The following is a 24,684-nucleotide window of genomic DNA, read 5'->3' as shown; positions in this document are numbered from 1 at the left end:
CGGAAACACACTTGGAAGGGAAGACATCAACTAACTCGTGTACCAATTAGAAAAGAGATGCAAGAACTTTCCCTCTCGAGCTTGGGTAAGTCTTAGTTTATAAGCCAAGCACTCACCATTTTACTAGAGACAGTAGACAAAAAAACTTTGATTCACTGAATGTTCCAAAATGAACGTCGGCAGATTAGCAAATTAGAACACTATACAGTTGAACCTCGATTTAACGAAACCAGATTTTACGAATTCCCCAATTTAATGAGCAAATTCGGATTCCCCGCGTAGCCTATGCGCGAGGTCTCCCTTCCTCGGTTTTACGAAGTTCCCTATTTTAACGAAATAATTAGCGGGTCTCGGTGACTTTGTTAAATCGAGGTTGAACTGTACTGAATTTTGGTGGTCACAGCTCCTCTCTGGAAGCTGGTGCATTAATACCTAGCTTCAGGAGCGCTATGTTTGTCACCACTGACATTGTGCCATCGAGTTACTTTATATATGCGCAGCGAGATAAATCGATGGAATAAAATCTTAATCTGATGACATTGTTATTTTTATCTCCATCATTACTGACCGGACAGACAGATTAAACATTCTAGCACTCCAGAGAGGGAGGACACAGAAAGTAAACATTATTATTACTATTATAGCAGTTTGAAAAGGTTACTTCGGGCGAATGAAAGAGTATGAAAAATCTTGCGTGGAAAGGTTAATGTATTTTACAATTAAAGTATACTGGACATACTGTACAGCGACTTCCCCTGCTCAGGCTATTCCATCGAGTGCTATGTCACAAAGCAGTTCTTAGGCTGCTGCCAGGACAGCCCTCCTGTCAGACAGGACACAGTTTGCACATTCTGTATAAGCTTGGTGACCAGTGTACATTAGTCAAAGTACATTGCACCCAATGTACCTTACTACTTTGCTCTAAGTAGCACATAGGTCCTACGTTACTTTGCACTTCGACTCGAGGCACAACTTGGACCAATTTTTAAACATACGGTAGTACTTTATCTTCACATTTCTTTGTAATTGTTGCCCAACTGTTTCCATGAAACAATCCAACAACTTCAGTCTACGCTCATTACAGCAGACCTGGTTACAACAGATATTCGGATATAACATATCAATTTGCGAAGTTCGGTTGGTTTTCCTCTACATACCATTGACTCAACTTCATATCTGCATACAACATGCTCCTCTTAAAACAGACCGAAATCTTTGTCAAAATCAAAGTCTGTTATAATGAGCTTAGAATGTATGAGTCACGGCTAATATGCCCTCGCAATATTTTAACCAGGAAGAGTGGCGTCGAAGGAGCACAAGTGGAGAAAGAGCCGCAGTCCGACTGGGACGGCAGCCGACGGAGCCCACCTCGACAGGGCCGCAGTCGCAATCCTCGCCCGCCTCGAGGAAGCCGTTGCCGCACACGGGCCCCACAATGTCGTCCGGGAGGTTCCACAGGCAGTGGTCCATGCCCTGCTCAAACGCCGACTGGAGGTACTGCTTCGAGCAGGAAGACCACTGGCTCGGGCTGGGCGGGCTGCTGCGGGGCCAGAACAGCAATTCAGTAAAACAGGCGGGATTATGCTGCTAGGTACACATCTCCCGACTGGTGCATTCACTGCATCCTAAAAAGTCCTGGAGGCAGGAAGCTTCTGGAAGCGACATGAGACCACCAGGGGCGAAGTCACAAGCGTGAAGGGACATGCCCAAACGATGACCAAGACTAAGAGAAGCTGTTGGACAGAAAGCAGAGCTGACTCAACAGCTGTTTTGGTCACCCTCGGGGCCCCGTCTCTTGGTTTTGGTCATTGTTGGGGGCTTGTCCCTCCACACTTGTGGCTTCGCCCCTGGTAGCCTCGTGTCACTTCCAGAAGCTTCCTGCCTCCGCGTAAAAAGGTGGTCCCTCCATTTATATCTCACGACGTCATAGAAGAGTCACGCTGTTGCCAGTCGCGATCCTGGCGGCATTCCGGCAGCTGTGGGGAATGTGGCAGACACCTTTCCTGCTGCAGGTCACTCTCCAGTGAGGCAGTCCACGCAAGGTCAGCCAGTGAGGATTTTGGCCACTGCCACGACGGCGGCGCTCGCGTTTGCTCCTACTTTTTGCCGAAACTTTTACGCCCGGCAGCGTGACACGGCAGTTTTTGCAAGGTTGCTTGTTGCCACTTGGGGACCGCTTTGGATGCGCGGGCAGGATGAAATGCCAAACAGACCAGTCGAAGAAGCATTCCAGGCAGCGTAGGCGGCACATGGCGCTCGCGGCGGTGGGGATGCTCCATTAGCAATGCCACTGGACTCACTGACAGCTTCAGAAACGTGGGGCTGGCAAGTCCTGAGCACCTCATTGATGCTCCGCAACAAAGACGCCTTAAGAATGCAAAAGACTACATCACGAAGCGAGAAGCGTGACCACAATAAGTCACACCCTGCGTTTCTTCGGCCGTCAGTGACTATGACGCAGCAGTTGTACCCTCAAGAGGTAATATAATGTCCAGCCTGCATGGTTCCCACCAGATATGCTGCAATCTGCTTAGAGAAATACTGCGTGCCTCAAAAACGTTTTTTTAAAATATAATTATTGCATTAATTAATTGCATCAGTTTTTTTTTTAATTAATTAATGCAATATTTATGCTGGAAGATACAGTTTAAACGGAGCCATGAAAGGAGTGTATGGGTCAATCCTCCTCCCCACCATTTAGGGGGGATCGGTGGCCAAATGGGCTAGCGCACACCAGCTCGGAGCACGTGGAGCAAACGCTTGCGCTGCGGAACCCGGGGATCCAGCGTGCAATCCCCACCCCTGCCCGTTTGGATCTGGACAAGCATCGAAGTGGCGTGCGGTCGTGTATCGCTACCGTGTGGTGCATGTTAAAGACCCCAGGCTAACAGTCGTACTGCACTGTGCTAAGATTCTCGTCCACAACGCAAATCAGCGTCGCCACACCTCATGAGAAACCAACCTTACGCTGCCTAAACACAAACGTCTAATTTGCTTCTTTTTTTTTCCTCCCATTTTTCTCGCTCGCACCCTTCCACAGCACGTGGAGGAGAGGCACGCAATGGACCTTTCTTCCATGCTCTTTCCAGCCAATCGAAGGCTGACGAAGTAGCTCCTATTTCGACGTGACTTTGACCTCAAAATAAAAGACGCTTTAGAGCCAGTTGCTTCGAACTCGGAATGCGTCTTCTGACAAAAATAATTAACTTTATTTTTATTTTTTTCGGGAAAGCTCATTTTGTGAAATACATAAAAAAAAAAAAAAAGTTATTTGATTGTGTGTTTCTTTAAATAAAACCAAGCTGCATGCGGTCTGGCGCCTGCAGTTGATTTCCCGGGGTCACCTGGAGGAAAATGAAGGACCAATGTGCCACCCTTGTTGCTTTGTCCCCTTTTATGCAACCCTCAGTCTCAAATGCTAATTTTTTTTCTTCCCATTCAATAACTACCAGCTTGTTTGCTTTCAAAAGGAAGACTGTTAAAAAGGTTAATTCTATAGTATCGACACTTGGCAGAGGCACTGCAGACAATTCTGCCCTTGCCCTAAACAGACCTCCAACCAACAGAAACAAACGAAGTGTACTGCTGGTGCCGTGCACGGCGGGAGAGGACAGAAACGTGAGCACAACATCCCCGTTTCCTGTAAATGGCTGCAACTATGCATCCTTCTTCTCTCATGTGATCTCAGCAGAAGTTTCAGTCTCGGTGGTTGCCACTGGTTTTTACATGTTCTATTGCATGAAAACAATATTAGCCTGTTGAAAAACAATTCTGTAAAACACCCAGCAGTGTACTCAGCCCTCTATAAGGTAGCGAAAAACACCGCCCTTAGGAGCATTTTGGAAATGTCTTTGGTGGCCCTTCACGTGCAATGGGCAACGCTTTTGGCTCCAACAGGACTTGGGTGCTTTTATATGTTTTGCTCAGACAGGTCACACACCAACGGCAAATTTTACCACCCAAGTTGTTGTCCTGAACGAGCCCATTTCCGAGCCCATTTCCCCCCCCCCCCCCCCCCCCCCCCGCTAAAAACTTTGACGATAGATCTTGAGTTGCAAGCGAAACAGAGAAAAAAAACAGTGATCGCTTGTCAGCACTGTGTCACGCTTTCCATGCAAGAAGAGCAGATAAACCCGCAACTAGACGAACAGTATGGCCCCAGGGGCCAAGAGAAAGCGGCGGTACCTCGATGCAGACGCCATGATGCACCGCTTCTCGGGGCAGTGGCACTTTGAGTCCTTGTCGTCATGCTCCATCCCGAAGTTGTGGCCCAGTTCATGGGCCATTGTGGTCGCCACCACTCCCACCACCTGATGATGGTCCTGAAAACAGTGATCCGGGTCAGCCTGGCTGCCAGAACAAGGTCAGCAAGTGGCACCCTTACCATGTTGACGCCGCCAGAGTATTCGTACGTGCAGATGGGCCCCTTCAGTGCCTTGCCAACAACGCTACTGTCCATAACAATGTCCCTGCACAAAAACAGGAGTCGAAAAGCTAAAACCATTTTCCCATGGCCACTGCTGCAAGTACTATGCCGGTGCAGGGTTTAGCGACATGACCTCCAATTTTCTCCGTTTTACACCATTCGAGATGTGAAAAATCAGCGTGCGCATTCTCCAAAATATAATTTTCTCAATTAGGAGGAGTTAGATGCCAAATTACCGCGAGGCTCGGCATATGGTAATGGGGGCGTCCCTCTCGCAGAGCAACAATGCGCTGAACAGCTGAATCGCCATTCCTCCCCAGTCCAGGCACAAAGCCCCCAACTCACGTTATTAGTTGCGCATTGTCGTTTGGATGCTCTCGAGCAAGGCGCTCCCGCCGGTACTGCAGGAAATTGTTCAACGTTGAATCGCCATCCGATGACATGACAATTTCATCGTGATCCGTCCAAACGATAACTCCAACCAATGCAATGAATATGTTCAGCGGGGCATAAAGCTGAAAAACCATGAAGCCACATTCAGATTCTGCCCAGAGGTTGCACTAACATCACTAGCGAAGTCACACGAAGGAAAAGAAGACTCACCGCATTCACTATATTGGCTATTTGTTTGCTACGCTCAAAGACTGCATCCTTGTTCTTTTTCATTTTTAGGAACTGAAAGAATGAGAACCAAGAGTTAACCACGGCGCAATGTAAAGTAGCAATCCCCTACAAACTTTTCCGACTCACCTCTTTGTGATCATTTACAATAAGAAGCTCCACATAGCGAGACCTTGCATTGCTCTTAAAAGGGGGCTGCATTACAATGGACCTTTTGCCCTGGAACAAAAAAAGCCATTCGAGATATCCAGTCTGCGTACACAGTCAGAAAATTCTCCGACAAGTTGGGACTGTCGCATTATATCCACCTTAGAAACACTCACCCGCTTATGGAAGCTGGTCCAGAGACTCTGAGTGTCGTCGTACCCTTGAAAAGCACACAAACGAAAGGGGATGTTCAAATATCCGAACAATACACAGACATATGCCACAATCAGCCGGCAGTTTCATTCATTTATTTTATTTTCTGTGAGCAATCTTGTCAGTCACTATGTGGTACTTGGAGCATGGTGCTATTTGAGCAGCTGAGTAAGTCCCCATAGTGAGCATGTCCATGCGCTTGCTAAAGCTACGGAGGTCTAATCACTGTCATGTGTATAGTTTGCTATTCAACCCTCTATTATGGAGGGGCCAAGCGAAAGTTTACTTTATTATATATATACTGTAAACGACGTAATTTTCGCGGGCTCGAATTTTCGCAAATCAGGCCAAAGTTGAAAAATTTAAATTATTTGCGGGTTCTAATTTTCACGAATCCAGACTGACACCAGACCCCCCCCCCCCCCACACACTTTCCGGCCCGGTTGTCTTTCCATCTTTCTAGGATTCCGTGGCTTCAGCCAACCAGTCAAGATCTAGAAAAGTTAAGACGGCAGTAGTTTGCGTGACTAATAGTCCGGAAGTCACCGCCGCTACCCGCGGCTTCGAGACGCCGACAAAGGCCATGTTAGTGTTCACATCGGTTTTCTTTGACATGAACCTATCTCGAGTTCACTTTTTGAGGTCACACACTCTGCATGAAAGGACAACCGCCAAAGGCAATGGGGTCAAACCAGTGTGTGTAAATAAGTTAAGGGTCCAAACTAACTGGGTCACACACCCCTGAACCTTTCTTGAGTTCGCTTTTCGAGGTCACACACTTTGCATGGAAGGCCAGTGACAAAGGGCAATGGCGTCCAATGATTGTACATAAACCGACTCAAAGTAGGTTTAGGGGCCAATCAAACTTGGCTGCGTACCGTGGTCATCAACGCCAGCACGCTCTGTGTCAGTGTGGTACACTTTCTTGTGTCCGTCAGTCTGCTGTCCTGCGATGTCGTTACTACGTTACTTCAAGCCAGTGGTCGAGAATGCAGGAGATCATCATACGCCGAGACTGCCTTATCCACAGGTATGCCAAAGTGTTATTGCTGCTTCTACCGCCGTGGACTCCCGAAAGCGGAAACAAGGGCCCTACTCTGCTTACGATGACGAACTTAGATGTAAGATGGAGAAATATGCTGTGGAAAATGGGACAACTGCTGCAGTAAGTAAGTTTTCCGATGGAAGAGAAAAGCTTCTCAACGAGAGCACCGTCAGGGGGATGAAGACCGCCTATATCCAAGCCTGCAAGTCCTGTCATTCAAAAGGGCTGGCTACCTTGCCTGGTAAACTTCGAGGTGTCAAGCCTGTGCTTGGAAACTTGGATGATGACGTACGGGCGTACATTATGGAGCTCAGAGAAGGGGGCGGGATTGTAAACACCAGGATTTGTATCGCTGCTGCACTGGGCATTGTGCGGGCGACCAAGCCTACACTCTTGCCAGAGTTTGGTGGGACTCTCATTCTTGACAGACCCTGGGCAAGATCTTTCCTGCACAGGATTGGATTCATCAAGTGGAAGGCCACGAAGACTGTGCGAAATTTTCCGAATGATTTCGGGGGTGCCAAGAAGAAGTTCCTGCAGACTATCGACGAGAAGAGAAACGACTTCAATATTCCCGACGACTTGGTGCTCAACTGGTACCAAACAGGTGTCAAGCTGGTTCCGGCCAGCAAGCGGATGATGAAGGCCCGAGATTCCAAGCACGTTGGGGTGGTTAGCTTGGACGACAAGAGGGAAGTCACCGTTTTGATGACCACGAAGCTTTCTGGCAAACTCTTGCCTCCTCAACTGATATATGCAGGCAAAACAGACAGGTGCCATGCCAAGGTGTAGTTTCCAAATGACTGGGACGTGTGGCACAGTGACAACCACTGGAGCAACGAAGCCACAATGCTGCGATTTGTCGACACTGTTCTTCCGTACGTCGAGACATGCAGGAGTCGTGTGGGTGGTGCCAGTCAACATGCACTTTGTATTTTTGACATCTTTGCTGCACAACGTACAAAGAGTCTTCTGCAGAAACTAGCTGCAAACAACATTGAGTATGTCTTCGTCCCCACAAGCTGCACGGGACTCCAGCAATTGAATGACCTAATTATTACCAGTGTGTTCAAGACTGCCATGATGAACTGCTTTACCCAGTGGTATGCCGGATATGTACAAGAGGTGATGGAGAAACGACAAAGTGCAGCGGACGTTAAGATCAACTTGCAAGCAAGTGTTATGAAGCCCGCCCACGCAGCATGGCTGATTGAAGTGTACGCGGATCTCGGGAACCGTAAAGACACAATCCGAACCGGCTATATTTTGGCAGGAATTGTCTGAAGGTGCCAAATAAACTTTTTGAGGTGAGCTGAATTCCGACTTATTGCGTTATTTACTTTACGATACTTTCCATATCATATTTACATATCGCGTATAATGATATTGTTATGCTTTTTGGATGCGTGTTTCCCCGGTGTCTCAATGCCGCTTTCAAGGCGATTAAATTTTTCCCGAATTGTTCGCGGGACCTATTGTTCGCAAATCGGAGGTGGTTCGCAAAATTCGCTAAAATTAGGTCTACGGAAAAATTAAGTCGTTCACAGTATGTGTGTGTGTGTGTATGTATGCATCTATGTATCTCTGTGTATGTGTGTATGCACACATGCACGCACATATGTATGTATTTCTTTTTTTTGTATTGTGTGTGTGACTGCACCAGCACCTTGAAACACCCCCCGAAAATATTTTCTGGCTACGCCACTGGGAGGGGCACAAAGTTTTCAGGACCCCTCAAATATGCAAACACTGTCGGGCAAGGAACAAAAAAAAACAACATGACATTGCACTTTGCATAAGGATCATTCTCGACTCCCGCCAGCAAGCTTAATTGCTTCTTACAAACCTAGCTCAAATCAAATCAAATCAGTTTATTTTCACCTTGTACAAAAAAGATGAAGGAGCTGTGAAAAAAAGCTACAGCATTGCAGCTTGACGGGTCCACAGACCCTTAATATTGGCAGCTAGGCAGCATCGTGCTAAAGTATTCTCTATTCTCTTAATTCTTCAAGTTCTCTTCTACTTGATTCCTTTCTGAAGTTCTATGTTGGATACAAATAAAGTCTACCTCAGCAGCAGTATCCTAAAGACACCTGAGGTGCTTACCACATTTCCACGGTTTTGGCAGCATGCGCGATGCCTCGAGAAACAAGTGCCCCCGCTCATCAGGATGAATGTAGTGCAGCTCTTCCCCGTCATAGACAACCCCACTGGGAGAAGAGAGAGGAGTCAATGAAGGGCCAACTTGCCCATAGGTGCTGGAGCAAGAAAACTCCAAGCTTATACCCCTTCTGTAAACCCAGATTCAAGATTATTCTAGCTGGCTGGCTCCAGTGTGAGGCTCAACCCAATGTGCTCACACTGATGACATATGCCGTGATATGACAATTCAATGTCCACTTTCGAAATACTCTGTACCACCTACATAAACAAACACTGTTTCAAACTGCCAACAAACAAAGTTTCTCAACAAAAAAAAATAGCAGGCAAGCCTTCTCAGCTGTTCTTTTTTCTTCTTCCATACGAAACAAATACCCAGCTCATGAACAAACACCCAACACAGTTCAAAACATGCTGCACATTTATTGTGCAGCGTGTTTATCCGCAGGATTAGGATACCGTACGTATTTATTCGAATATAAGGCGAGGTTTTTTTCCAAAATCCTGTAGTCTCAAAGTCATACCCCGCCTTATATTCGAAGCTCAGTATAGCAATATGACGATTTTTTTTCTTTTTCTTGGGTCCTTCAACTGCCCCCCTCGCCTTATAATCGTGACCGCCTTATATTCGAATAAATACGGTACATTAAAATTTTTCTTTCAGTTAATTTGAAAGGCAGGCTGTACGCTACTAAAAGTGTGCATTTATGCTAGCGGTTTTTGCTTTGCGCTGCCATTTTTATCCGCACTTTAGATTAATAATCTCCCATGTTATCCAGGGGGTCATATTTACGCATTTCATTTTCTGGGAGACATACAACTCCAAGCAATGATGGACCTTGTTTTTCTTGTTTTTTGTTTCTTAATACACAAAGAGACATCACTTGCACCATCAAGATCAACTATAGGCAATTCCCCCAAATGATTCAGTATAAAATATTTCTACATGTGCACACGCGACATCTGGTGACATTCGGTAATGAACCAATATTGCAAGTTAATAAAACAAGGCTGTGCTCTAGAATAGCTTCTTAAAGAGAAACAAAGAAATCACATAAAAAGGGGACCTTTCGCAGTATTTGCTAGCATTTTTAAAGAAGAAAAAGGCTATGTGTGATTGCAATTTTGGTTTTTAGAGGATGCTTAGGGTGCATAGACTGAGCTTGTGGGATCAAATGACGAGCTCAAGATCCACCTTAGAGACCCTCAGTGCCATCGTTGGGCATCGGAAATTCGCTAAAACACAATAAGAAATCCGCCAGATTCGGCTGAACTTTAAAACATATCTGCTAAATTTCCCGCTAAGACCTATTTTAGTATTTAAAAAAACAGTGAAATTTCGTATGATTGACCTTCATCATTCTTAAAAGCTCCCCCAAACTGTGAGAGCTAAAACAACATAAAAAAGTCTTTGAAAGAGGGTGACTAGAATACTAGAGATTTCAGTGCTGCAGTTGCACATACTTGGTTGCCCGTATGTTGCAGATGTCCCAACTGCACTTACAACCGCCATAGGAAGCTCGTAATCAAAACAACTTTTCTTGTGTCACTTCAGTCCCACTCTTACGAGGATGGTGTTTGTTGTTTCAGGCTTCAACTTGTTCCTCAGCTTGGATTTTACCATGTTAAGCTGACTAAATGTCCTTTACACTTCGGCATTTGAGTAGGGCAACACCAGGATCGACATGGCAAATCCGGGAACTCAGTGAAAGGGTTTTCGCCACAGGCGTCCTTATAGAAGTGAACTTCACACAAGATCGACTATGTTGATGACATTTACTCCCAACTACTGAGGAGGATTTTGCTCCACTGGTTTTGAATTTTTTCTATTTCTTCAGGGGGCACTGCCATTACTTTTAACAGAGGAATCAATGACTCCTTCAGGATGCACAAAATGTGTTTTGGACCGATAAAAGTGATGTCTTCTAGAGAACTTTGACGTTGTCGGGGAGTTTCTGTCTGATTTGATCTCCTAGCGTGCTAATTAATCTTATGCACCTCTCTCGCATCACAGCTTCAGCAGCGAGAGAGAGCCCGTCGGTCTTCATGATGTCAACGTATGCATTCCGTTGAGAATCAGCGTAACAACAGCAGAGATTTCGGCACATTTTTTGTTTCTTCTTCAGGCTCAGGAATACAAAATACCACATTTGCACCTTTGCTCGCGGCTCGTGAGCCCCGCCAGCCTGGTCGCCCTTGCTGAATGCACATTCTAGATTCCACGCTACATTGAAATTAGTTCGGTATTAGTTATGCACTTTGTCCTTTGGCATTTGCTCCACCTTTGATTTTTTAACCGACCCGACAAAGTTCAGCACAGAAGTCAAATCAGCGCAGCATTGATTGAACTGCGCTGCAAAGGATTACAAATAATGACACTGAGACGAGAAAGCCAATGCAATAAAAATAAAAAATGCTCATCGTGTTGTGCTGTTTGTCGCATCGGCTTTCTCGGCTCAGTGTCATGATATGTAATCTTTCTAAGCGCAGTTAAATCAAAGCATGAATAACCAACTAGCCCAATTCCAACTGTACCGTTAAACAGCACAACTTGTCGGAGGAGTGCAAGCAAGCATACCTCAATCCGTTGCAGGTGCTCACAGCCACCCAAGAGTCATTCCTCCCTTCCAGCGACCCATGATAGTAGCAATGCTTGTTGTTCTAAAGAATGGCAAATACTTGGGTCAGACAGCCTGTACAGCCCTTTTCACAGCTATGCGATGCCACCCACCTTTCTCATGGGGCGCTCCACCACGTGGCTCCCATTCCTGTGGTGCTTTTCAAAATAGCTCAAAGGCAGGAGGTCCTTCGTCATCCGCAAGTCCAGAGTGTACGGCTTGCCAAATGCGGTGAAGGTCACCCGCAAACCGTCTTTGTGATTCTGGAACACCCAGGCCCACACGAGAGGAAAGCAAAGTTGCAGGTCTTTCCACCACCAGAAATAAAACAATGAGGACCTCCGAATACCGAGGACATGCACATCTAAAATCTCGGAGCAAACGCAACGAAATTGGGGAGGACACGGGTACCTGCTTGGTTCGAACGTATGTACACTGCATGTGCAGTGAAATTATATGGTACTATCAGAATGGAATGAAATGCAAACACTGGAACGCATGGCCTTCGATACATGCTGCAGTACCTGGAGGCGATAAAACAGCAGACTGAAAGGGAGGCTGCGAGGGTGTGTACAATGGGGAAAGAGCACACACTTTCGCAGCACCCTTTCCACTCCACTGTTTTATCAGCCTGCAGGTAGCACAGCATGTGCACCAACATGCGCACCGGCATTTGCATTTCATTCTGTTCCGACAGTTTGTATAATTTCACACACAAGGCGTGTACACTGCGCACATGAAATACCTGCAAGTGTGACCAAGCTTTTTTGTCAACACTTCTCACAAGATCCAGTTAACTCCACGAAGAGGGAACATGTTTGAGCTCCCTACCCTCTCCATCATTACCTTGATGCCTTGGTTAGATAACAGTGCACAAGAGTAAGCCATCAGTACTGCCATTCAGGAGCGGTTAATTGTGTGTGCACATCGAACTAAAGAAAGCAAGTCTCACTCGATACTTACAGAATGCTTCAAAGTGGATACATCGCGCCGAGACCTTCCATGACCAAGCACTTGGGGATGAATTTGAGCATGCCTAAGGAAGTCTTGCCTGACATCTGAAAGGAACAAAATTAAACATTAAGTGGTGCCATCTTTATGTGGCCAAAATAACAACCAACACAAGTTATTCGGTACTACTAGATCTCATTCAGTTTTAACCAAAATCATTGGCTAAGAAAACTCGGGTACCAAAATTACTGAAATTGGTTTGAAGCAAAAAATGCTTCCTTCATTTATTTTAATTTTCAACTGCGAAAGACTTCCTGAGTGTTCCACCAGATGCTTAGAAGACAGAAAAATATACCAAAAACTATGCTTAGAACACACAAAAGAAACAAGGTGTGGCTCGGAGACACATTGTTTTTCAACACTTGCTATAAAATAATAGCTACTCATAAAGTTTTGTCTTCCCTTTTCAAAACAATCATTGGTTTTAATGTAGCTTCCATAGTTTTGTGTTCAGAGGCAGAAACAACTACATGAAAAAGGTTTTTTGAGCACACATTACGCACATTAATTTTTTACATGTACGGTGAAATAGCTCATTTTGCTTTTTATGAAGTGTAGTGTGTTAATAACTAGCCAAAAGTTGTGTAAAATTTTCTAATCACCAAAGCAAAAATAAAGAGGTCATAAAGCCTTAACTTTATAAGCCCTTAAAAGTTAGTTAAGCTATGCAAAAACATAATTTAGATATTGCAATTCCAAACAGATACCTGCACTCTACATATCCTCAAAACGATACATAAAAAATGCATTACGAAGGGAAGACTCTAAGTACCGACAACTGAGTGGACCAGCTGAGAAGAGGACCCAAAGTTGCCAAACTAGGAAAATGCATTTGAAAGTTCAAAAGATGCATGCTCTCGAAAAATCAGCTGGAATTACATGGAATTGGGACGTAACATAGACAGGGTGTTCAGGAATCATCCCGAGTCACTAAAAGCGTCCCTCCCTCTATCCTGTAACTTTTATGGCCCCTCTTGCGCCATGTGCCATCAAACACCGTTACGTTAGCTGCTCCTCCCACGTCAGCATTTCAGCCTTCACAAGGTTTCGGCTGGCAGTTTTCGCGGCAGTTGCATAAACTTTCTTGCTAGTGAAGATCTTGTGGTGCATTGCTGTTAGCAGGCCGAGAAATACACTGAAGCACAGAAGTTGACGGCTTTCAAGTTGACAGACTGCAAAACGTGTGCGAGCTTCCACTGTCGTAGGATTGCATGGCACTTACTTTTCAATCTGACGCAGCACGTTTCGACGTAAACGTAGAAAGAAAGAACTTTGTCTAGGCACTCACTCTTCCCTGAGTGTAGTTTGAGGGGGGATGATAGGGAGGGACAATGACAAGTGGGGCAGATCGCATTGCTTAGAAGTATAATCAGCGTGTCAATGTCACACATCATTGAACTCGCAGAGCCACAGCCACATGTCCTGTAAACGTTTTTGAAGAACTCGAGCTTCTTTTCCGAAATGCTAACACATGTGAATGAAGTGCCAATTGCATCAGAACAGTCGCTGTTCCCGTGGTAAGGCTTAGCACACCGAGGTAAACGTTCTTCCACTGGCGTTCTCCGCTAGCTTTTGTGCCACCTTTCTTAAAACTTGTTCTTGCTTCGGTAGATCCAAAAGTGCTTTTTAGTGTTGTCTGTTGCAGATCTAATCGGAGAAACATAGAAAGCACTGCTGTTCTGAGTGACAGCCTCTCGAAGATGGCTGATATTCATATGAACTTGCAGTGTTTTCAGCCAGCGAAGTTTAGTCGAATTATTTTGGCTCAATTTTATCGCCCAAATTTTGTTTTAATTTTTTTTAAGCAAGAAAGTAGGATGTTTAAAAATAATATAACAAGCAAAATAAAATAAAAAAAAATAAAATTTTGGGTATAACGAGACTCAATACTCCGCAGGCGCCTTAACACATGCATCGTATCGTTATCAGAGGTGCGAATAGTGAATTTTGAGTTTGAAGCGAATTCGAAGCAACTAGTGGTTTAGGCCAATTATTTTTTAATTAAATATTGAATAGTTTTTCTAAGCCTTTTATTACTGCACCATGCTTAAATAAAAACACAGCTAAACTCATGAAAGTTGTTCCCAACCTTCCACTTGTCTATATTTAAGCTAAGTTAATCTTAATCTAACTATATTTATGAACTGCAGCCTCAGAAATAAAGAATGCATTTGACATAAAATTAAACCCAAAGGTGCCCAGCTATACCTAACCGAGGGGATCTATAAATCTCCTTGCTACATGCAAATATCCTTTTTTCAATCTTGACTTTGAAGAAGAATAAAAAACAATCATTAATGATAAATGCAGGTTGTCAGGGCATCTCTGACTAAGATATACTCTTGCATAGTAGCCACAGTTTAATTTTGAAATTTTTACTGCAATGTAGATAAACATCCACAAAGTTTCTGCTTCTATGTTAAATACACGAGGCGCGCGCGTGCACCATCCCGCTATAAAACTGTGCTTTTCTCGTGCGCGACTGCACTATTTGTATGGTTTAGTGTTGATCGCGGCGGGTTAGCCCCGTTGAGCGCGCTTCTCACCGCGCACCAATGCACCGCGGAGAAGCAACACCCGCGGAGCTCGCTCCCGCAGGTGTTGCTTCCCCGCAGTGCAGCGGTGCTCAGTGAGAAGCGCGCTCAACGGGGCTACCCCGCCGCGATCAATACTTCGAAGAATACGAATATCGCCCTTCATCTTGAAGCGAATGTATTCGAAAATTCGAATATTCACAAAATCCTAGAGGTATCGAAACAATCTATTAAAACTCTCTTTTTCCCCTCTCACTCCACTACTTCACTCATTTATTTTAAGATGGGGGAAAAAAGTGACATATTCATCAACCTCATTACACACAGAGCCGTGCTTTGCAGTAGCGTAGTCAGGATTTTTTTTTCGGAGGGGGGGGGGGGGGGGAGAATTGAAACCCCATAAAGCCCCCCCCCCCCCCCCTCCCTTTTCTGGCCACGCCACTCGTGCCCTGCAAACAATTCAGGCCCCAATAAAAAAAAAAAAAAAAAACCGCATCTCCACGTGGTGAATGATGTTGATTGGGGAGAAGCTCTGGTGGTGCTTGTCTGCGTAGACGCTGAGCCGCAGCATGCCGAGCCTTTCGCTAGTTTTCATCCATGTCAGAAAGAGAATGTCACAGTCAGAGTTTTGAAAGCAAGGAAATGAAAGGAAGTGTTGCTGAGCCGGAGGCTCTGGTATGGAACGTGGTTATATACGCATTTGAGCATTTGACCGCAGCGCCCTCTCGTCTATAAACGTTGAGCCAATGCATGCAACGTTTAGCGCGATTATATACGCATTTGACCGCAGCGCCTTCTCCTGTATAGACGTTGAGCGGCTACATGCAACGTTTCATCCATGACAAAAACCCCAGCTCTTGAGTTACTACCACATCTCAGAGCCTCCTACTCCTCCCGCAGTCGTGGCCGAGTGGTTAAGGCGTTGGATTAGAAATCAATTGGGGTCTCCCCGCACAGGTTCGAATCCTGTCGACTGCGTAAACATTTTTTTTTCATCTTTTTTTTTTATTTATTATTTTGCCCTACACGAGAACGTGAGCACGTGCTCACGTGCTCGTGAGCTCGTGAGCTTACGAGCACAATCACGAGCAAGATCGATGTGAGCACGGACGCCGGACGGACAAGGCTAGACCCTAAGGAGCTTCGCCTCTAAAAAGACCCGCATTACTAGACCCGCATTTTAATTGCATCATTATTATTAGGAAGTTTTAACAGATCGTTCCGATAACACCGATAACGAATAGCCGACATTCCGCCGCCGCCTTTATCTTATCGCTATCGGATGGAGTTATCGGAGCGCAAAAATAAAATTATGAATGGGCCATGCCACTTCTCCACATGACTTGCAAACTGCGAGGGTTGGCCACCGAAACGAAATCAGTGGCGCCAAAGAAGGGGAACGGGGGCCTTCACACTTGAGACATCTGCCGGGAGGCGGAAGTCGCGATGCGGCGGAAAGAATCGGTGCGCGCGCACGGAAGTCTGCGGGGAGTCGTGCGCCCACTTGCACGGCTGGATTCGTCACACGACGCGGAGTCGGAAGGGGTCGACCGAGACACCGTCACCCGATGATGGACTGGTGGCACTCGCTCCATGGCGCGCCTCCTCTTCTCTGCTGGTGGCGGAGAGCCATTAACGGGGCGACGTCAGGTGCAAAGCGTGGCCAGAAAACCGGGTTTCCCATAATTCTCTCACGGACCCGCGGTAGCATGGGCCATTGATTATAATGTACGCATGAAGTTAGTGGCGCTAGCGCGCTGTTTGAAGCAGACACCAAACAGTCAAAAACTGACTTCCGATAATGCATTCCTTCAGAGAAAAGCAGGTGCATTAAAAAAAAAAAAATATATATATATATATATATATATATATATATATATATAATGGCGCAAGCGAGCTGGTGTACATTAACCATGATTAAAAAAAAAAAAAAAAAAAAAAAAAAAAAAAACGAGATTGCAGGTAACGACACACACACTCGAATTTCGGAGTGTGTCTGTTGTTGCCTGCAGTCTCGGGGGTTTTTGGATCATGGTGCATTTTTTCTGCGCGCTATATTTATAAGAGCAACTATTACGAGTTATTATAACGTAGTAATTAGCTAGGAACCATTCTCAACCACGTAAATGAAAATATTAGTGACAGTATTTTTTTTCGAAGTCATGGCACATTAAACAGAGTGATGAAGGAGCTTCATACGGGCATTTATGTGCACTGTCGGACATTGTTAGCGCGAACTGCATGGGGAATTTACGTGACAAACGAACGCCATCTGAAAAAAAAAAAAACAAACGAGAGACAGCGAGAAATCCGCAATATCACTGAATCAATAACTCCTTGTGTATGAAGGCGATCAAAATAAAGTGAAGGTTAAGTAATACAGTCCGATTTACAATAAATAACTATAGCTTTATTTTCTCTGCTCGTGCACATGTGCGAAGATGCTCGTTCTGTATTCGAAACAATATCACCCCGCAAGCTCGAAAGCTTTGAAAATAAGGAGAAGCCAGAAAACAGGTGCTCAATAAAAGTCGCCTGTCCTCGGAAATAATAGAAAGAGACACCTTTCATAGCCCACGTACTTCATTCTTACGTTTTGAATGTTTTTAACTGCTCGTAGGGATGCACGAAGGGGTCATTTTCACAAATGTGACAGGACTGGCATATTAGCAAGATATTAAGCGTCACCGGAACGCTGGCGAACCTCGAACACACTCCCACATTCCATTCGATTGTTAGTTTGCTTAAAATCGTCGCTCGTTTTTGCACACGTACTGCGGAACAGAGGTAAAGCAAATAACTGCACCTTTACGTTGATAATAAATGTACATACTAATCGGTATACGACCCAAATAACAAAAGTCAGCCACGTCATTTTCCGGCAAAGAGAGAAAATGCACGCGCGTTTTTCCATCGGAATGCAGAGGAGCACCGCCAAAGTACACTCGTTGATTCAACTTGCATCCCGGAAGTCGCACAGACAGTAGCGCCAGCTGAGCCGTCTATGGAATGGCCGCTTTCCGTTCCACCTTACGACCGACTGCTCTAATGGACGCCGGGGCACGCACCAGTCGAATCGGCGTCCTCTTCGTCAACACAAAATTCGCATTCTAGTCTGGTGGGCCTCGCCTTGGAGGAACCTCGACGCCTACTCGATCGCTGTTCCCGAAAGCGCTTGCGAGAAGCCGCGCTGCTCACGCGCCAGCCACATGCCGACGTCTGTCGAAATTGAGACCTGAGGCCACGGCCTTGCGGGGGGCATCTGCCCCCTCGCCGCAACTCGCCCACGCCTACCTGCGAGTCACAAATACTACAATCTCGCTGTTTTCTAAAAAAAAAAAAAAAAAAAAAATTAGATTTTAAACGTTGCTCGAGCAACTCGTATCAACACACGTTTGAGGGGAGTTTTAGTAGATCGTTTCGATAAACGATACACCGATACTCCGCAAGGCACCTTTTGCGCAGGTACCGTATGGTTATCGGGAATCATTATGGGAGTTGGGACGATCTGCTAAAACTTCCTAATAACGCGTTCAGCCGCGAAAACGTAGGGTGGCCGTTGCGCCGAATTATACCCGCTTCCTTGCCTGTCTTCATACCCCTCCTGTCCCAAAGGGAGTCCAGCTCCCGACACGATACACCCCTCGGAGTACACCCCTGCACCGACAGGCAATAGCGTATCCAGGGGGGGGGGGGGGGGGGGGGGGGGGGGGGGGGGGGGGGGGGGGGGCTTATGGGACTCCAACCCCTTGTGACGCCCATTGTCTGCTCATATAACGTGTTCGCGCACTTTCCACTATAGTGCTTTTCTTTCGGACGGAGTGTTGCTTCGTCTAAATATTTGCTTCTTGGGCCTTTCTCGAGTAAATCAACCCGAATTGCAATACCGGTACTATAGCTACATGTGCGAGCTCTTTGCTCCAAAAAGGCACCTAGGCTGGACAAACTCTCGCTCAGCAGGAGCAACTGCCCAAGATAAAGCTAGGAGCTCGGGCTTCCAGCTGTCGGACGATAGCTCTACGATTAAAGTATTTTCTTGTAACAGTACTATAAATATCGTCAGGAAAGTAAAAAATGCCGTATAAAGAGACTTTTTTTTTTTTTTCATTGCCCGTTAAGACGAGTAAACTGTGCGAAAAGCCAGGTCGGCGTACTTGCTCTCCTATTAAAACCTGCCAGTACCACGGTGTGGCCGTGTTGTGGATCTTCTTAAAACACCAGGCGTCGGCCCAAAGGATATTCGTCCATGCAAATGAAAGCTATATAAAGATGGCAAGACGGTGAGCTTGCAAAAAGCCGCAGAAAGCACAAGCCGCAGAAAGCACAAGCCTAGAAAATCTCTGGGGTGCCGCTGGGATAGCCGGCGCTGCTTCGCAACGTGAAACAGCCACATGTTGCGCTTGGCGGCGAGTCTCGTGAAGCTTCGACATGTTTGTCACTTGGGGCGGGGGAATCGATGACGTCAGAACAGGGCCTTGTCTTCCAGCTGCTATTACTACAACTTCTCCGAAAACTGCCGTCTCAAGTTTCCAGTCACCGTCGAGTTATTTCAACCTTTAAAGTCGGACTGTAATTGAGAAATGGCCACGACTCATTACCCGATGACGCGTTCTCGCTGCCTCCTTTCTCCGCGCATTTCTAGGCTGGCAGCATCCGAGGGTCCCGGAGAGGTTACGTACACGCGGGGCACGATCGCCCGCTTGGAATGGGCTCGGAGCGGTACTGGCTCGTGCACCAATCATGACGTCGATTCGTACACGCGACGTCGTCGCAGCGGTGTTCCGGGGACTGCTTGTGCGCCGGTGCACAAACTCGCTGGCGCCGTACCACGCGGAGGCTCTCCCGTGACGTAGCGGCTAGGGTTAAGTGGTCGCAGTGGTTATGTTAGTTCGCATCTGTGCCAAAATATAACTCTTGATTTTTTTTTTTAATGTGCATAATGTTTCGCACGTTTCCTTTTTTTTTTTTTTAGTTATTACGGCGTCTTTGGATTTCTTTTAAGAATCCAATCTTTAAATAGTATAATAATAAAAAAAAAAAAGCCTAATTTGAGAGGACAGCTTGCGCGGCGTGCCTCACGGCGTCTATGATTCTTGTTCCGTTGGATCTGTGAAGGCCCCTGGGGAAAACTTTCTTTTGCTGTCACCATGGTCCCACTGCTCGTCCATGACCCGAAGGACATGATGACATCTGCGGGCCTCAGGCACATCTTCGGAGCAGGCTCATGGACTTCGAACATGTCCACAGACCGTTCTTGTATGAACGTACAAGGAAGACCTCAGACAGCAGGGAGTTGGAGTAGATCCGTTTTCCTCCTCCGCTATGGTAGCCGTTAAGAAAACGCCGCAGTTGCGCATGCGCGCCGCCAGCCTTGTCTGCATAGTTCAAGACTTGCGGCGGATTACGGAGCGCTATCCGGGTGCTCATCGGGCTGCGGAAACGGTCTACTACAATTCCCTAGTGTCACTGTGGGCTAGTGGTCTGGGGATAACCCATGCCACACAAACGTTCGCGCGAAGCAGCGGGGGCCGCAGTCCCTTTCATTCTGAAATGGACCGGCGGAGTCGAGAAAACATCAACGCCCGCAGCCGGTCACTCAAAATGAGCCTGAACCACGCGAAATGCTCGAGAGAAGTAACGACAACACTGAGGCGCAGTAAGGTGCAAAGCCGAGGCCACGGTGGAAGAAACACATTGCCGAGGCGCCTTGTCCACCTGGTCTTGTCGATGCAATCAATCTGCCGGTGGAAGGGATGGTTTGAGAGGCCGCAATAACCGCTTCATCCTTCACTTCAAGTGACCGAGGGCAAAGCGAAAAAGTAAACTCAACACTCGGGTTCACCTCAGAAATGGACAACTTACTGTTGTTGTGATCTTTGCTTTGCTTTTTTTCTTTTTTTTTTTTTTTTTTTTTTTACTTGGATTTAAGTCACAAACAGATGTTTACAAGTACCGAATGACAGACTCTAAATCTCAATAAAAATTTAAAAATTATTTTCCAGATCATTTGTTTCTGGAAAGGTCCGATTTAAATCGAAGTTGGAAAATCCCCGTAAATTAATGAACTTTTTTTTTTTTTTTTTTTTTCTGCATTACACGTTTAGGCCCGTGTTTTTTTCGATCGGAGGCTTTTGTGATAGTTTGTGCTTTCGGGCAACGGCCGTGAACTCCTTGGGCTCAGCCCGCAAATCCGGCCCCGCGCCGACGAAAGTTTCGCATTTCAATATGGAAATGTGTAGGCCACGCCGGAGGACCCGAGTGCCGGAGTCACGCTTCGGTGAGGCTTCTCGACGACAGAAGCGAACGCAACCCTCGAAAGAAATTGCATGCAGAGTCATCCCGGACCACCTGTAAACATGGAACACTCAGGTCCATACCGCTGGTTATCGTCGTGAGAGAAAACGCGCGCGCGTCACCGCTGAAGGGAGCGGTTCCAGGTTGTGCCTACTGGGACGTTTCGCCCCGTTCTAGGACGCTTATTCCCTAGGGTGCCTTCATGACCAAGGCACCCTATTCTTCCCTCTCCTTCCCAATGCATGCACTGTTTCATCCTGGGAATCCTCGAACCCCATTTTTCGCGCACCTTTGTTAAAAATCTGGGCTGCTACCTAGACACGTGACTCGGTTCCAGTCACGTTCGACGCCCAAAACGTCAGCTCCATCCTGTTTGCCCATTGAGCCACTGTGACCGCAGACTTGTGCCTATCTCGAATGCTCTACTCGAGATACTTTATTTTTAATAATTTTTTTGAAGTATCTTGTACTCATTATCTCAAATACGTTTTTGACAGGTCGCCATTTTTCGAGTTTTTCGGTATGAAGTAGCATCGGCGTGGCACGAGGGAACGTGAACATTCTTTGCAGCAACCTAAGCCCGTTGCTAGCTCCGATAAGCTACGGTGACTTCTCGCCTGACAACAGGCGTCATGCGAGGCTTTCTTGAACGATCGTTAGTCGATCCGATCAGGCCTTGGACTTAGCGGCGCATCCGGCGGCTGGCTGACACGAAATACCGTGAGACTCGAGGCGGCTGCATCAGCACGGCGAACACCATAAAAAACTACTCTCACATTATAAAAGCCACCTTCTCGACAATCCATTGTCTGCGAAGCACTTCCTATGCTTTCCCTTCTGCTCTACTGTCACTCACTCAAGCATGATAAAAGACGAAGGTTCTGTCCTACCGTGGCCGTATCTAAAACCTTATTTTGAATGTGTGTCCGAGAAAGGCAGTGAAATGCAAGCTATAACTCCACAAAACAAAGATGCCCTCCGTTGGAAGAGCTTCAAATTCCAATATCAGGAAGCACCTGAAGGTACGTTTGAATTTGTATTCTTACCTTCAGCTCTGCATGTACAATTGTTTAATGCTACCTCAAAGCGTTTGCATTCCAGACAACTTGTCTGTATATTTTTTCGTTCTAACTGCAATGAAGATGAAGTGCAATGAAGATGAAGAACCTAATGCGTTCAGTATTGCATTTGGCGATTGTATTGCATTTCGTCAGGGTAAACCGAAATTATGCGGTGATGTCTTTCCGCAAACGAGGACGGAAATCCGACGAGAAGTTCGAGAATCAGCTTATGTTGCGTGCTAATAAACCATTAACCATTCTGGTAAATCAGATTTGCGCAACTGTATAATTGTGTTTGTCACTGACGTCGATACAAATTACGCAATACGGAAGTATCTTCAGAAGTAATTAAATTACTTTTCTCAGTATTTGTGCTCTACTCAAGATACTTTACAGTGAAAGTAACTTGATTGCATTTTAAAAACTTTATGAAGCAGGTATTTAGTAACTTAAATACTGTTATCGAGTATTCTGTCGAACACTGGGACCTGGATACGTGTCTCCCTAACTTGGCTTTTGTCCGCATCGTGGGTTATCTTCGGCCCCGAAATGAATACCGAATTCAAGTATCTGTTGATACCATCTTCCTTATCTGTTCGGCCAGAGGGAAGAGAGAGAGAGAGGGTACCCTCGAACCGACATTTCTGCAAAAGGCATATTATTTTTAAAATGGTGGATTGCCTCGCAGCTTTCCTCCTTCAAGAGTAACTGCCGATTGCGAAGAACCCGAAAATAGATGAGAACACCGACCGAAATTCTATGTTAGACGACATTCGTTCGTAAGGATGATAACTGTATACATTTGAGAACGCTTTCCCCCCCCGCTACCTTCAGGAGCACAAACAATGACGATTAGTTTGCCATTAATACGCGAAAGGAGTCCCACTCATTTATGCCACTGTAGATCAGGGGCGAGCTGAGCCGTGATGAAAGGTTCGTAAGCTACAGAGCAGCACTGCTCCAACACCAATCGTGTTTCGGTGGAGCTCCGAAGCGAAGAAACGCCTTGTCACAAAGATGAAACTCAACATGGAGCCTATTGGGCGACTGCCCGGTCGTCCAGAAATATACAAACGACACTTCTCCAGGCGAAACCGCACATAAACGAACGGCGCTCCCGTGCGGTTCATCGAGCTATAGCAGCTATAGTGGCTATAGCCGAGCCAACGCAAGATGGCTGACCGCATTCCACCACATGACGGACTTCGAAGCGAGCATTCCCCGCTGTCACCAGCTCAAGTTCTCGAGAACCTGTCGGGTCGGACAACGTCCGCATTGCTGCATTGGCCCGCGATGGCGGTGATGATTTCAGCCAAGGGTGGCCACGGACTGCTCTCTGCGCCTGCGTGTCGACGCTTCGACTGATTTTTTTTTTTCGGGCACACGATGAGAAAGACCCCTCGCGGGTCTTTCTCATCTTTTTTTTTTTATTTTATTTTTTTTTTTTTTTTTTTTTGGGGGGGGGGGGGGGTTTGATTATTGAGTCTTAGGTTTTTCATTATTGAGTTAATTCACCAACTTGCCTGCGCTTTTTTTTTTTTTTTTTCTTTTACCGCAAACTATATACGTATACTATCGGAGAATTTGAATATCGCCGATAGTACCTGGAGGTGAAACGATTTTGGCTCTGAAGTGTGTTTGTGACTCAGGATCAAAGGAAAACGTTCGTAGACGGATTCATTCGGGAAGTACCGGGCTACTGCGGAGATATCGCATGTCGCGCTGCAACCTCGGGGCTCGTCTATCATAACACGTATGACACTTCCAGCTTCGGTCTTCAAATGACGCCAAGCCCGATTAGACATCAAAGGTAGCAGTGGTCCAGCCAGGATTGTTTTTGGCACCTTTTCCACAAGGACGCAGACACCTTGCATGTCGTCACTTCTGGTGCGCGCGTTAAAACCTCGTTTCGATCTCTCCAAGCCGCTGGAAGGTGTTCACGACAAATGCGTGATTGTCCCACACACCCCAGCCCGGAGATAGGAGGTTTCGGTGTTGTGCACGGCCTCGGGTTGCTCGGCAGCTGTCCGCTGAAAACCGACCACCGTCACCGTCCGAGTCTGTCGTCGAGAAGCAAATGAAGCATGCCCCACTGGTGTTCCTCCTTCCCAGACGTATAAGTAATCCGTTAGAAGTAACGAACTTACGCTTACATTTATCAGTACCTTATATATTTAGGCAATGGCTTCGTTGTAAATGAACCATTTTAGAAAGTCGCCGGTTCGGGAGGTTCTGTTATGAAAATACGTGATTAAAATAAGAGCGCCGACTTGACACAACAGAAAAAACCACTTCATTAGACGTTTCGCCTCCCAAGCGGGAGGCGCAGTAAGAGGACAGGACATGCCGATCTACGCGGGAACTGTCCGCCATCAACACTCGGTGGTACCGGCGGCCGTTCGGGACTTTCTCGCGGTTCCACTTGGGGTCCGGACGCCGCTCCCTGGGGACCGTGCGGACTCACGAACACTGTGTGGGGAATTCTCTAAGCAGATGACAAAAGCTCGACTGCCCCGTGTTTACTGGCATGGGCTCTGCTTGGCATATGTGTTGC

General features: G+C 46.3%; 1 protein-coding gene across 2 annotated transcripts in view; it reads right to left on the bottom strand.

Annotated features, from left to right (window-relative positions):
• LOC8024561 (zinc metalloproteinase-disintegrin-like EoMP06) overlaps positions 1 to 24,684 on the bottom strand; it is a 65,558-nt gene that overhangs the window by 18,089 nt on the left and 22,785 nt on the right. The window contains exons 1-12 of one of the 2 annotated variants that reach the window (XM_029979684.4): positions 17,680 to 17,852; positions 12,194 to 12,288; positions 11,344 to 11,493; positions 11,191 to 11,273; positions 8,559 to 8,662; positions 5,371 to 5,414; positions 5,177 to 5,266; positions 5,030 to 5,101; positions 4,772 to 4,941; positions 4,385 to 4,469; positions 4,186 to 4,322; positions 1,369 to 1,540 (exon numbers count right to left, since the gene is read on the bottom strand). In XM_029979684.4, the coding sequence (XP_029835544.1) occupies positions 1,369 to 1,540; positions 4,186 to 4,322; positions 4,385 to 4,469; positions 4,772 to 4,941; positions 5,030 to 5,101; positions 5,177 to 5,266; positions 5,371 to 5,414; positions 8,559 to 8,662; positions 11,191 to 11,273; positions 11,344 to 11,493; positions 12,194 to 12,288; positions 17,680 to 17,689 (1,212 nt within the window). In that variant the 5' untranslated portion in view covers positions 17,690 to 17,852. Of the gene's footprint in view, positions 1 to 1,368; positions 1,541 to 4,185; positions 4,323 to 4,384; positions 4,470 to 4,771; positions 4,942 to 5,029; positions 5,102 to 5,176; positions 5,267 to 5,370; positions 5,415 to 8,558; positions 8,663 to 11,190; positions 11,274 to 11,343; positions 11,494 to 12,193; positions 12,289 to 17,679; positions 17,853 to 24,684 lie in introns of those variants that run through there. The other variant, XM_029979683.4, reaches the window with a different exon arrangement.

This window comes from Ixodes scapularis, unplaced genomic scaffold, assembly GCF_016920785.2.
Source record: "Ixodes scapularis isolate PalLabHiFi unplaced genomic scaffold, ASM1692078v2 PGA_scaffold9__187_contigs__length_104089568, whole genome shotgun sequence".
Classification (NCBI taxonomy): Eukaryota; Metazoa; Arthropoda; class Arachnida; order Ixodida; family Ixodidae; genus Ixodes; species Ixodes scapularis.
Note: the sequence above shows the minus strand (reverse complement) of the source record. Positions and strands in the feature narration are given on the sequence as shown.